The sequence below is a fragment of the Falco punctatus genome, assembly GCF_963210335.1.
Source record: "Falco punctatus genome assembly, contig: scaffold_200, whole genome shotgun sequence".
NCBI classification, from domain to species: Eukaryota; Metazoa; Chordata; class Aves; order Falconiformes; family Falconidae; genus Falco; species Falco punctatus.
Window position 1 is genome coordinate 28,927 of NW_027660188.1, and position 13,594 is coordinate 42,520.

A 13,594-nucleotide genomic window follows, 5' to 3' on the forward strand; every position below is an offset into this window, starting at 1 on the left:
CCTCTCCCTCCGTGTCTTGGATGGAGCTGCAATGGACACTTTGTTCTCCAGAGCAAAGCAGGGATAGCAACAGCAGTGGCTAAATGGCTTGCATCCCAAGAAAGAGCTCTTTCAGCATGAAACCCAGGCAGCAACAGCAGTCGCCAGGTTCTTGGCTTGCTGTGGACCTGGAAGAGTTTTTCAGGCTTTAAATAAGCCTCATGATGAACGACGTGAAGCAGCACCGCTGATCACACGCATCTCTGCAGGGATGATTTCTGTGCCTCACTTCTGCAGGAAAACCCAGCAGAGGGAGCCTCATCCCTTCATGTCGCTGTCCTGGAGACACGCAAGGAGACAACCCAGGTCTCCTTTCCAGCCGCCAGTGGGACACATTTTTTCTTCATTAAAAAGCTAGGGAGGCAAAAATTACCTACATGATCTGTATCCAGATTGGTCCCTGCTCAGGGCGTGGCTGCAGCTGGAGTACCCAGGCAGAGTTGGCTTTAGGTGTAGGATGACCCTGTCTGAAGAAGTCCCTTCTGCCCCTGTGCTGAGAACTATGGTCTCATCACGGTCCCAGATTTTCCAGTTGCTGAGAGACAGGAACTGACAGGCAAAATGTTGCTGGCTCTGCTGAAGGACACAAGCCTCTTGGCAGAGCCACCCCCACCTCCCCATCCACCTCACCCCCTGCAAGATCATTGCCAGTGACAACACTGGTCAGCCAGCCCACCACCATGTCAGAGCCAACAGGGCTGGGGACGTGGAGTGGACACCTCTCCACAGCAGGTCCGAATGGCAGTCTGGTGGGCATCACACCCAGGGTGATGCCAACACAATCAATCTTGCTGTGACCAGGGAGGTACACCACATGTGCCGCATGTGTTGTGCCGTGAGGACATCTTCCACAGGAGGATCTCACAGGGCTTTACAGGGAACTGCAGGTCACTGTGGCCACGCTGCAGTAGGGATCAGCCTCACCCCATTACAAACAGGGAGACCCCAGCACACTGCACCCATGCGCTTGCATGTGGTGGAGGCTTGGATGTGGCTCGTGGTGCACAGTGATATGGGCACACCAGAGTACACGGGCAAGGTAATGTTCTGACGTAAGTTGGGCAGATTAGCAAATGGCCTTGACATCTGTCCTGGTTTCAGCTGGGATAGAGTTAATTTTCTTCTTAGTAGCTGGTACAGTGCTGTATTTTGGATGTAGTATGAGAATAATGTTGATAACATGCTGATGGTTTAGTTGTTGCTGAGTAGTGCTTGCTTCAAATCAAGGACTTTTCCAGTTTCCCATGCTCTGCCAGTGAGCAGGTGCTCAACATGCCAGGAGGGAGCGTGGCCAGGACAGCTCATCCAGACTAGCCAAAGGAGTATTCCATACCATAGAACATTACACTCAGTATATAAACTGGTCGGGAGGTGCCGACCGCTGCTCAGAGACTGGCTGGGCATCGGTCAGCAGGGGGTGAGCAGCTGTATTGTGCATCACTTCATTTTTTTCCTTTGGGTTTTATTCCTCTCCCTCTCCACTCTTCATTATTATTATTATTACTGTTGTTGTTATTACTACTATTTTTACTTTATTTCAATTATTAAACTGTTATTATCTCAACCTATGAGTTTTACCTTTTCCTGATTCTCCTCCCCACCCCACCAGGGAGGGTAAGGGGAGAGTGACTGAGCAGCTGTGTGGTACTTAGCTGCTGACTGTGGTTAAGCCACCACAACATCACCGCAGGGAAGGTGCTGCTGTCGAGCTTCAGCAGGCAAAGCTGAAGCTGGTGGGTGTGTTTGCACCCAGCACCACCTCTCTGCACCGCTGCGGCTGAGCACCCTTTGGGTGCTGAAGGTGCCAAATTTGTGGTTATGAGTTAAGAAAGGCATTTTCCAGCTCTCAGCCTAAGCCAAAAGGATCCCCAGGGGCCATGTATGGCCCTGCTGTAACCGGGAGGGTTTTGTCCTGCAGTGCCTGTAGGAAGTTTTCAGCTGAGGGTCTGTCCAGAAGCAGCAGGTTATGTTTATCTCATGCCGCTACTCACCTGCTCACATTTTCCCTCCACCCTAACGGCATAAGAGCGCCTGCGAGGCCAAGGAGTGAGCAGGCAAGAGTGGGGCATCCCCTCCAGACTGGGGCATGCTGCCAGCAGGAGCGGCACCAGCACCCAGGCACTGTCCTGCCTACAGGGTGGCTACCCAGGGGCAGCTGCAGCCCTCTGCTCCCCGTGGGCTCCTGCCTTCTCCTCCTCCTGCTCCTCCTCCTCTCCCACTGACACCACTCCTCCAAAGAGGGGGACACTGGCCACCTTCCCACCACGGCTCCTGGGCTCCGCTCAGGCAGGGCTTCCCGCTGTCCTGCAGGACACGGCCAGTGCTGTGACAGACTGCTGACACCACCAGTGTCCCCTGACAGTGGCATTTGGCCTTGTCCCTCTCCTGGCACCATCATCGGTGCCCACTGACATCTTGTCTCCTCAGGCCAGTGCTTCCCCTCTAGGGAGAGCCTGGTGTGGAGCTCGGGGCGCTGCCAGCAGAGGTGCCCTGTGGCTGGGGACAAACCTGACCCCATGAGAGCTTGCGAAGCCACCCGTGCCATGGGTGCAGGGCACCGTGGCGGCTCCGAGGGGCTTTGTGCTGCTGTGTGCACCAGCCAGTGCAGGCAGCAGGGGATGTGCTGCCACGGGCTCTATGCAAACACCGTGGGCAACCCGCTCTGTTCTCGCTCGGGCTGGCTGAAACGCCTGGCCTGAGCATGGCGGCTGCGGTGTGAGCATCCCCGGTGCCACCCACAGTCCCAGCTACCACGCAGGGTGGCCTGTGGGCCTCTGCCTCTGTGCTTTGGGAGATGCCCGGGCACTTCACAGCTCCGTGGCAGTCTCAGTGCTGCTGGGGCTGCTTGTGCCTTGTGCTCGGGCAGCCTGCCGTCTCTAGGAGATGAGGGGTACAGAACTGCCCAAGGGGACGAATGCCTGTTTGGTTGCCACTTCTTTCCACGTTGCATAATTCCTGGGTATCTTCTCTGCCACCAACAGTGACAAAGGTGTGAGTGCTCTTTTAAACCTGAAAATGCATAACGGAGAGCCCACTTCAACACTGCCAGTAACTCCTATGACAAAGGAATTTGCTTCTGGCTTTGGTTTCTTGTTTCAGCTCTTGCAGGAGTTAATACCCAGCAGACCTTGGGTATTATCATATACATATAGCTTGACTCTGACCCAATATCACACCACGCACCACAGCCAAAGAAAGCCACCCACTGCCGCATGTGGAATAGTTGCAGATTTTCTCCATCCATAGAGATTTTTCCCTCTGCCTTTGGAGCGATGGTGAATGAAGGTGGGCATTCAGAGGGTTTGAGGGAGACGACAGACCATTCCAGACATGGGAATCTCTAGAGCACATGTATGGACTGACGCCCAGTGAGGTACTGTTTCCTCAAAAAGAAAAACAAAACCAAGGTGATGTGACTTGCCTGAATTACAGCGTAGCACCAGGCTATAGTGAGGAGCAGCAGTATTTAAGGAGATAACACACACTTCAAATGCTGCCCATTGCTCAGTAGTGCTGCTCTTTGCCATATATCTGTCTGAAGGCAGCTGTGGGATGAAAGCCTTGTTGGGTCAGGTTGAGGCCCCAGCAGGTACCTGGCAGAGTTGGTAGAAATCCAGTCCTGTTCAGGGTTCTACTTCAGTGTTAAAGTCTGCAAGAGTGTTGTGCAGGGTGCATGTTTGGGGAAGTAAGGGTGATACGGACTTGGCAGTGCTAGGTTTATGGCTGGACTTGATGACCTTAAAGGTCTTTTAAATCCTAAATGATTCTACGATCAGTTCCCTTGGGTACTTCTTTCCAGGCATGGGTGTGGAGGGAGGCACCTTGTTAAAGGTGGTACCCTTTGCCATTGCTGGCTATGTGCTGGGCCATCCCCTACAGGCATCTTCACCAAAACTCCTTGGTGCAGAGGAGAGGCAGCACTGCTTTCTCTCTCCCAGCCACGGGGGCTGCAGAGGAGGGGTAGTAGGTGGGATGGGGGCACCGAGGTGAGGGATGGGGGCACTTCACATATGCATGGGGAAAGTCACAGAATCACGGAATTGTTTGGGTTGGATTGCAAATTTCTTCCACTGACGTTCATCTAAATGCTCAAAGTGAAAAAAAAAAAATGACTGATTATTCAGAAGATAAACCTGACATGTTTCCGTTTCTCTGTCAAGTACAGAGGCTGGAACTCATACGCTTGGGGTTTTAGACACCTTTAATGTAACATACCACACAGAGGAAAAGGTATTTTGGGACTGTACACTACTACGGTGAGGACCTTGCCTGTGACTTGGCATTGCAACATAAGCTAAGGTAAATACCGCCAGCATACACGTGCGAAGGTATGCCTGCTTCTTAAAAGCCTGTGATATAAAGACATTTTTTGGCACTCTTTCAGACCCAGTGTTGGATTATGGAGGGGAACCTGACACACCTGCCGGGCAGAGGTGGCTCCGAGGATGTGTTGGTGAGTCATTCCCTGCTGGGCTGCTGCCTTCCAAGCCAAGGCCAGTAGCACACCTGAGGGCTCTGGTTTCGCCTACAGGGGCACGCGGTACTGGTAGGGATGACAGGGGTTTAGAAGAGATCAGTGTGATTTTTGTTCTCTGAAAAAAACCCATTGAGTGACAATATCTTTGGCTGATGAGACTGCTTGTGGAAGAATGCTGTCCTTGAGGGTAGGGGTAGTGTCTGTGGAGGACATCCTGACTGGGAACTGTGCCGCCACTCATCTTCTTTAGCTATTTGCTGTCACAGGTGTCACCCAGGGATGCGGTGATTGCTGCTGGGGGGCTGCGAGGGGCCAGGGAGCAGGGAAGGGGCACATCGCCACTGCTGGTGCATCCTGACAGGTGCCAGGAGAGCAGAGCTGCTGGTGTTGAAAAGAAAATCAGCCACCTCTGTTAGCAGAGTAAAGTCTTGGTGGGCACGGGCTGCTGGCAGCAGCAGTTTGTGCTGGTACAGACCAAGAGGGCAAAGCTCCTGCTGGGGAGGGAGGAAGGGGCAGAAAGCCATGTCTGCTCTTTGGGAAGTCACCTCTTGGGCCAGAGCTGCCACCACCGATCTCATCTGGAGTGAAGAGAGCGTGCTGGTGACCTGTACGTGCTGGTGCCTTTACAGCTGAAAACTTGCTTGAACTGTGCAGGAATCCTCTGCAAAAGTAACTTGTTTCATGAAGAGCTATTTCTGCCACCCAGCTAACTGGAAATGCAGCTTTTAGATGAGCCATGCCAGTTCCTCCCTGAGCCCCACCACCTTTCTCCTTTCTGAAGGAAACGTGGAATAGGGCCCCAAAACCTATGCCAGTGGCTCTCAGCCCTTGGCCATGCCCATCTAGTTGCTGGTTTGGGGCTGCTCCCTGTCTCTGGCCTTGGTGCCCTGCCTGGGCTGCAGGCATGGGGCTGGGCACCCGACCTGGAGCTGGGAGGGGGATGCCAGTAACCTCTGTTTTACCACCATAGCTGCATGTTCTTTCATCTCCTCTGCCCCTCTGCTACAAGAACCTCATCCCAGATCTTGCAGGGTGGGATTGGTCACTCATGCTCCTTCCTCCTTGGCATCCTCCAAGACAGCTGAGGCACGGCTGTTTTGTCCTCATGCAGCTTGGTGTGAGTTGACTTGTGCCTAATGTATTTACTAAGAGGGTAATTTGCGATCTGGGCTTTATGAACTTCATTGCCTTTGAACAGGTGGATTACATGTCACCAACATCTAACTCCTCTGCAGACTATGAATATCCCTTCTTCTACACAGAACTGGACATCAGCTGTGATCTCGAAAATATTCCAGCATTTGCATCTACCTTTTTTCCAGTGCTGTACTCCCTACTGTTTGTGACTGGCCTCGTGGGAAATGCTTTGGTCGTTTTGGTCCTAACAGTCTTCAAGAAAGTCAGGGCCATGACTGATGTGTATCTGCTGAACCTCGCCATCTCTGACCTCCTCTTTGTTTTATCCCTCCCCTTCTTGGTTCAGTACTCCATCGTGGGCCAGTGGACTTTTGGAAATGCAATGTGTAAAATCATCAGCTCAGCTTACTTCATTGGTTTCTACAGCAGTGCCTTCTTAATAACTATCATGAGTGTTGACAGGTACTTGGCCATTGTCCAGTCTGTCTACGCTCTGCGGGTTCGGACAACTGTCCATGGGGTTATCACCAGCCTGGCCCTTTGGGTAGTTGCCATTTTAGCATCAATGCCAGACCTAATTTTTTTCCAGGAAATAAATGACGATAACCAGACTAAGTGCACCCCTCACTATCCCGACAGCAACGTCTGGAAGACTGTCAGTAATTTTGAAGTCAATGTACTGGGGTGGCTGATCCCTGCTTGTGTCCTCATTTTCTGCTACTACAACATCTTGAAAAACCTGCAGAAGTGCCATACTCAGAACAAGTACAAGGCAATGAAACTGGTTTTTATCGTCGTCATTGTGTTCTTCCTCTTCTGGACCCCCATCAACATTGTGCTTTTTCTGGACTCTCTGAGATACATGTACATCATCGATGACTGCCAGACAAGCCAAAGGCTAGACCTAGCCATGGAGCTGGCTGAGGCCCTCTCCTTCGTCCACTGCTGCCTCAACCCAGTCATCTATGCTTTTGTGGGTGAGAAATTCAAGAAGCACCTCCACGAAGCTTTTGGAAAATATGCACGTTGTCTGTTGATCTGCAAAGACTACAGTGCCGTCGATGGGCGCAGGCCAGACAAGCAGTCCTCTCTGCACATGACATCTTCAAAGTCATCTTCTGTTGCCACTGTCCTGTAGAGCTATAAGTCAAAAACTTTCATCCTGAACAGGTGACCTGAAGTTGAGAAGTCCTCCCAGCCGGGCAGCCACAGGGATGCAGTGTTTGGGCAGCCTTTTAGGACAGGAAAAATGGGAACAGCTGCTTGAGCTTGCTTTGATCATAGATGCCTCTGGGGTTCTTAACTTTTTAGTGTCGTTTTTTAGCATCTTCCTCCCTTTCCCTTGGCATGTCCTGCTCTGCCTGCTCTGTGAAAGAGAGGCCAAAATCACCAGCAGACTCCTGCACTGCCTGAGCAGCATGGAGGGGTGCCTTAGAAACATTCCTACCCACCTTCCCCACCCCCCCAACCCCCACCCCCCAAGTCAGTGCTGAAAGGAACTGATTTTGTTTCCAAAGTCGGGACACTTGACTTCTCCTTCCCTCATTTCAGCAGAGTGGATTGGCTTTGTAGGCAGGGACCAGGCTCTCAGCAGGAGTGGGAACCCACTCTTCGGAGTGAAACGGTGCCCAAGTTTGAGGCATCATGCCAGGGCATGGCTCCCGGCTGACAGATCTGAACAAGGCTTCTAGCCCAGCGAGAGCTTAGTGAGTGAACAATTAGATAAGCAACACAGAAATAAATGCTGTGCATGTGTTTTGTTGAAGTCAATGTGGAGGAATATCTAGGTATTATCCTATCTCCTCATCTGCTACCAGAGCCTGTGCCTCCTGGGCTGGAAGGGTTTGGAAGTGGTAGCCTAGAAATGACACTGTGGGTGTCAAGGAAATACCCTTAGGGGAATGAACGAGTGCCCTAGGTATGAGTGTAGAAATAATTACTAGGAAAAAAAAGGCTGAAGAATGGAAAAAGTACTGAGTGTGAGCTGAGAGAGCGGTGAGTCCTTTGTCAAAGCTTCTTGCTTTGCCACCGGCCAGGGTGGTGGCTGCTCTCAGCAAAGCCCTGACCCGCTGGCCAAGGGGCTAGTTTTTCTGTGGAAGCCCTAAAAACAGGGGTAATACACCAAGCATCCTGTAACTCAGGTGGTATCTAAAGTGGATGGCACCGGCTGGTTTGAGGCCAGAGGCTCCAGAGATGCCTAAAACCCAGATGACACTCACACTTCCCCATGAGGGAACTTTTTACACACTTTTAGCAACTGATGTGCCAGTATAGTCGCTGCTCTTGAGCATACGGCTGGGGTTGACCTCCCAGTTACTGTTCCAACTCGGTAAGTGTGAACGATTGATTTATATGTGAATGGTTACCCATGCATATATGTATAGATGTACACATAAATACATGTATATACATGGACATGTGTGTATATACACACAAATATATACACAAACATGTATGTGCATCTATATTTTTTTCATATATATACACATATACATATATACACAAAAATATTGATAGATAAATGCAATGGTGTTCTAAAGCTTTTACTCCTGATCTATTTCTCCCTACAAGTTATCATTATGTTTGAAGTTTTATAATAAAGTTACTGCATGCAGTGTAATTGGACAATCCTTGCACCTGAGGAACTTATTTAATCATTGATTCTTCCAGCTTGTGCATTTTCTTCTGTCCTGGGCAGTTCTACAACTGTGCAGGCGTAGAACAGGGCAGGACAACCCCTCCAGCTGCCTCTTCTCTCCCCCTCCCTCTTATTCCTCCCCTGGGAAAATAAAGCGGAGAGTAGATTATCTTTTATTCTAGAAATTTAATTTCCTGTAAAAGTCTGCCCTTGTAGTGTTTCAACACATACTGAGTAGCCTTGGATTTACTTCCTAGAGTACAGCAGAACAAAACACAAAATACAATTCTTTTAAACCAATGATCTTCTTGAGCTAGGATTTCCAATTTTAATGTGCACTCATACTTGCAATCTGCAAGGTACAATCCTTTGCAAGAACAGGCCAGTAACAGAAGGTGTGTAAGACAGACATGCTGCCTCATATGGGCCATGATACACGTTCTCCAGGTTGTAAAGCAAAGACTGTGACCAGAGGAGAACGTTCAGCTGCTGCCTAGGTTCTGCAGCAGGATCAGAGCCAGGCGCAGCAGCACAGCTCCTGCCTCTCAGGTGCCTTACCACCCTTGGGTCACCAGGCTTTTTTTGTATATGCACTCAGGTGCTCTATAAGGGTATTCACAAAAATTCAGGACTAAGCCAAAGGGTGCTGGGCGAGGGGACAGCACTAGCTATCTCCTCTGCAGAGTCACAGTGTGAGCCCTCTGTAATCAGACCTCGCTCAGCTGAGGCCCAAGAGATGGGAATGATTTCTGCAGCCCCACAGCCCCATCCTGCAGCCCTTGTGTGCAATACTTTGGGACAGGTGCTGGAGCCCATTTGCCCAAGCTGGCAGGAGGATGGCCTTCCCTGCTGCTGCTGAGCATCTCTGCTAGGGGATAGCTCCCTCTTTTCAGAGGTTTCATAGCTTGGCATTATGTAGCTGTGGAGTGAGGCTGTGACCCAGGACTTCCCCACAAGGGCTGCAACCCTGTGGCACGAGGGCAGCATAAACGTGCAGAGCCTTCTGTGCAAAGTCTTTCACTTCTCTAGTTCTCACTAGAGTCTAAAGGGCATCTTCTCCCTCCTTGCTGCCTCAGCACCTCCTGCAAACCCTTCCAGCAGGGAGACAGGAGATGCTTTCTGCAGCTCAAAGGATTTGCTGCCAGAGGCAGCTGTCTTCCTCCATCACAGCAGTAACATCAGGAGCCCCAAGGTGGAACTGACCTCAACTTCTTCTCATGGGCCAACTGCTCTGAGCTGTTACTGCTGCCTTCCTGTGCAACGCAAGAAGGTGAAACCCACATCCGGAGGATCACAGCTGGCAGGACCTGTCCTGTGTCGCTGTGGGTGGCTAGGAGCATCCCTGCAGGTCTCAGAGCTCCTCTCCTTTCTGAAGGGACAAGCCTGGGTGCAATCTGCTGCCTTGCCACTGTCTGTGAAGGCACTGAGAGTACAGGAGAGCAGGAGGCATCTTCCTGTGTCTGTGAAAGCTGCCAGGCAGCTTGAAGGTAATGCCAAATTTTAGGGTCAACCCAAGAGCTGGGAGCAAAAGAAGCACCCAGCTGCTAAGGCTAGACCATTCTGCAGAGGCTCCGTGCCTGATCACTTGCTTGCATAAAAAGTACCCACCACAGCTGTTATATTGGTCCTGCTCATATCTGCACTTAGCTTTATATCCTGATCTTGATTTTTCTTTTTGCTGAGACGATGCAGGTTAAAGAGGACTCAGGATGATGTTGGCACATTGAATAGTCAGATACTTTCTTGTTCTGGCTTGAGCGTGACATCTTAAAACAGAGACCAGAGTAACAGTTACCCACATTTAAAGTTAAACCTAAAATACATATTTCCTTTTGGTTTATTAGTGCTGTTTGCACCAGAAGGTGGCTTCTACAGAGGGTCTCTGTTAGAAAGATGGAGTCTTTTTCTGATGCCAGGCATGATGCCCTGCACGTTTGGATGGAAAGGCTTTGACAGGCTGGAGCGTTGCAGTGGCATCAATGGGGCTCTTCTTGCACAAATGTCGCGCTGCACTGTGCAAACCTGTGCAGCACTTGTAGAGAGCAAAAAGGTATGTTTAAGGACACGCACTGTTGAACTACACCAGAAGAAAGTGGGATATATGAGGACATGTTAGCTCACAGTGTTGCTAGATCCCTTGGGAAATAGTGTAAAGTGGGACCTGGCGGATTCTCCCACATCTCTCAGCTCTGAGCTGCAGGACTGCCACTTTAGCACAGGGAATGAGTGTCTCAGCATCTTGTTCCAAAATGGGATCAAGGAGTATGAAACTAGTCCCTATCTGGCTTTTTCTGGCATTATACTGAAGCCTCCTTCCCAAGGCAATGCTAATTAAATCTTCGGCAGAATCTCTGGCTTTCAAGTCACTCATGCAGTCTGGGGATGAGGATGGGAGCTTCTGACTTGATCCTTGATCCCAACCAGCAGCACAGCTCTGGCTCTTTCTGCTGTGGTAACATCTGGCTACACCTGGAGATCAGAACCAGTCAAAAGTTTTAGGGGTGGCGGGGTGGGGGAAGAAAGGTTAATGAAGGGTATTTGTGTGCCATTCCTCTCTTAGCTGGAAGCTGTGCAGGGATGGGCCTGAATTAGCATGCACAAAACTCCTCAAACCCCTAGTAACTGTATTGTGTCCGGGATAATCCTGTTTTATTTTCAGCCTTTTGTAAACACTGATTTAGTATACCAGTAATGAAGTCCCATGGGAATTACTGACTCTGCCAGGAGAGGATCCAGAAAGGTTCATGACAGAAAAAAATAATCATTACTTCAGGTCTGTCCAGATGTAAAAGAAGTTTGCGAAATTGAAAGAGAATTATATCCTTAGTCCAAATACACCAATTTCGACTGTAACATCTGGGCTGGCATGCATTTTTGGTTAATATTAGTACCTCAAAGGCACCAAGTAATGCTGTGCAATGCAAAGCTCCTTCTGTACTACACCAGTTTTGTTGCATGGCTTCTGAACAGTGTGCTTCTGTGTGTCCGTGCGCTTCTGCATAAATCTGTATTTCTGCTGAGTTGGCTGAAATGTCAAAATGTACAGAGCCAGGGCACAGAAATCCCCACCTCAGAATAGCAGTAGTGTGATTTGGGTTCCCACAGCCTCTGCTGACAAGTACGTCTGCTGGGGCCTCATCCTGACCCAACGCCACGCTTGTCTCATGGCTGGCTGGGACCGTCCATCAGGTCCTGTGTGCTCTCCAGCAGCCAGTGCAGCCAGTGTAACCCTGGCATCAGCAGCTGGGTCAGACTTACTGTGAAGGAGGAGATATATGCAAGAGAAGAGTATTACCAAGATAACAGCAATGTCTGCTGTGTTACCCCAGTAAACACTGGTTTTCCTCACTGTACTCTGGTATCCAGGCCAACTAACTAATGTTTCCCACTAACATTAACGAACGCGTGACATATGCATGCACACCTGCATCACCAAGATGTTTATCCCTTTCTTCACCTGGCACTCCCTGAGGATGTTCAGCCTCCATAAACCTCCATATGCTTGGGTTTAGAGAAGGTAAAGCACACAAGTTTTGAAAGAAAGGGTATTCAAGCATCGTAACCAGCTGAGGTCTTCGCATCACATCTGTCCACCATTAGCCACATGGATAACCCTGTCTGCCCTAGAGGATCCTGCTGCACAGGTTCAGGAGCGACTTGAGAACAAGGCTACCATGCCTTCAGCAGTCCATTTTTTCTCCTTTTCTACAGAAAAAAACCCACCCAAACCAGGCTGTTAATTGATGAAGTGCAGCAATGCAATCATTCCTCAAAGCCTAACTGAGCCATACTTGGAGATAAATGTGATCTTTCCAGAAAATGTGAGCATAGTGCCCAGGGCGGTGTTGCACATGTGAAATGATCTGCAGGAGTAAAGCCTTGCCGAGCTTCAGCTCTGCCAAAGGGAGCAAGCACACCAAGAAACAGTGGACCAGAGCATTCCTGCCCATCTCTCCATTTCTAACAATAAAAAAAAAGGGGGGTTCCCCACTCTTTACCCACTATATCCCTGCACAGCACATCCTTTACTCTTGATTTTCTCCTCTGAAACCCTCCTGTGCCTTGCAGTTGGGAAGGCAGCAAACTCTACCTAGCCCTTCCCAGGAAAAGTCTCTGGTTACAAGGGGTTCAATGTCTCTTTCTTTTTAGCTTGAAGAAACCAAAAGATGCTTTTACTCCTCATTTATGGACCAGAATGGAAGTCTTTTCACTGCTGAAGGTCACTTCCTCAGCTTCCTTGCCCCTGAGCTGTCCTCGAATACCAGAGCGTGAACAGAAGTCAAAGATGGAAAGCAGAGAAATTTCTTCATGTTGCAATTGTCTTTCAGGCAGTGTTCCTTTCATACTACAAGGGCACACCATGCTAATGAGCAGCACTCTTATTTAGGGTTACCGCTAACAGCAGAGTACAACAGAAAGCCTTTTCTGTCTCCCAGGGAGACGTGTTGAGGATGTCTGTGAGTCAGCCTGACTTGATTTCTCTTTATTTGAAGTCCTCCAGTTAAAAACAGCATGGGTACTCCTTTGGCAATCCTCATTTCTTCATGAGGGCGACGGCCTGCTCTGTGTTTGGTTCTGGCTGAATTCTGGGCAGCGCAGGAGGGACAGGGTTGATGGCTGCCTTCAGGGAAACTCCGCTGTAAGGAGGTTCTTTCTACCCAGAGGCAAGCAGTGGCGGGGGACTGCCTCTACTGCTGTTACGTGGGCAGTCCTGGCCCTTATTTGCAAGGTTTTTGATGGCAAAGAGGAACACCAGAGGTGCTGAGGATTGGTGACCCAGGGGCAGTTGCCCGGCGGCACAAGGGTGGCCACGTCTGCCTGGGCTCCAGCAACACATGTTTTACACATCAGCAGCAAACCAGCCTGGCGCGTGCAGGTCTCCAGTGGGAAGATCCTACTAGATTATCCACACATTTTAGGGCTGGGGAGGATGCAGTCCTTCATCACCCCCATGAGGACATGGGAGACAGGTTTAGATTTGGGTGTCCTCTGAACCACAGCACACCTTCTGCAGGACCCGCGGCCAGGGCAGTGCTGCAGGGATAACGTCAGACTATCGCTGGCATGGAGGAAGCTTTCATTTGCTTTTCTGAATCTTACGGTTCTCACACAATGAGAATGTTTCCTTAGTGCCATATACCAGAAATTACTTTTCTGAAAGCTGAAACTTTGTAATTTTGGCAGTCATAGCTTCTACTTTCAGTGTGTGGGGAGAACCTGGCCATCAGCCTTTTGATGTTTTTCTGAAAAAAGTCCAGGGTTCTTTACATTTGCTTTAAAAAAAGAGGTAGGATGGGGCTGTG

The 13,594-nt window shown here is 49.9% G+C and overlaps 1 protein-coding gene across 1 annotated transcript; it reads left to right on the forward strand.

The window, feature by feature from the left end:
* The first annotated feature begins 2,311 nt into the window (after positions 1–2,311).
* Positions 2,312–8,273, forward strand: CCR8 (C-C motif chemokine receptor 8). Its single transcript, XM_080411729.1, has 3 exons — positions 2,312–4,338; positions 4,424–4,492; positions 5,715–8,273. Exons 2-3 carry the CDS (start codon positions 4,439–4,441, stop codon positions 6,789–6,791), a joined length of 1,131 nt encoding a protein of 376 aa, XP_080267855.1. The 5' UTR covers positions 2,312–4,338; positions 4,424–4,438; the 3' UTR covers positions 6,792–8,273.
* The last annotated feature ends 5,321 nt before the right edge of the window (positions 8,274–13,594 follow it).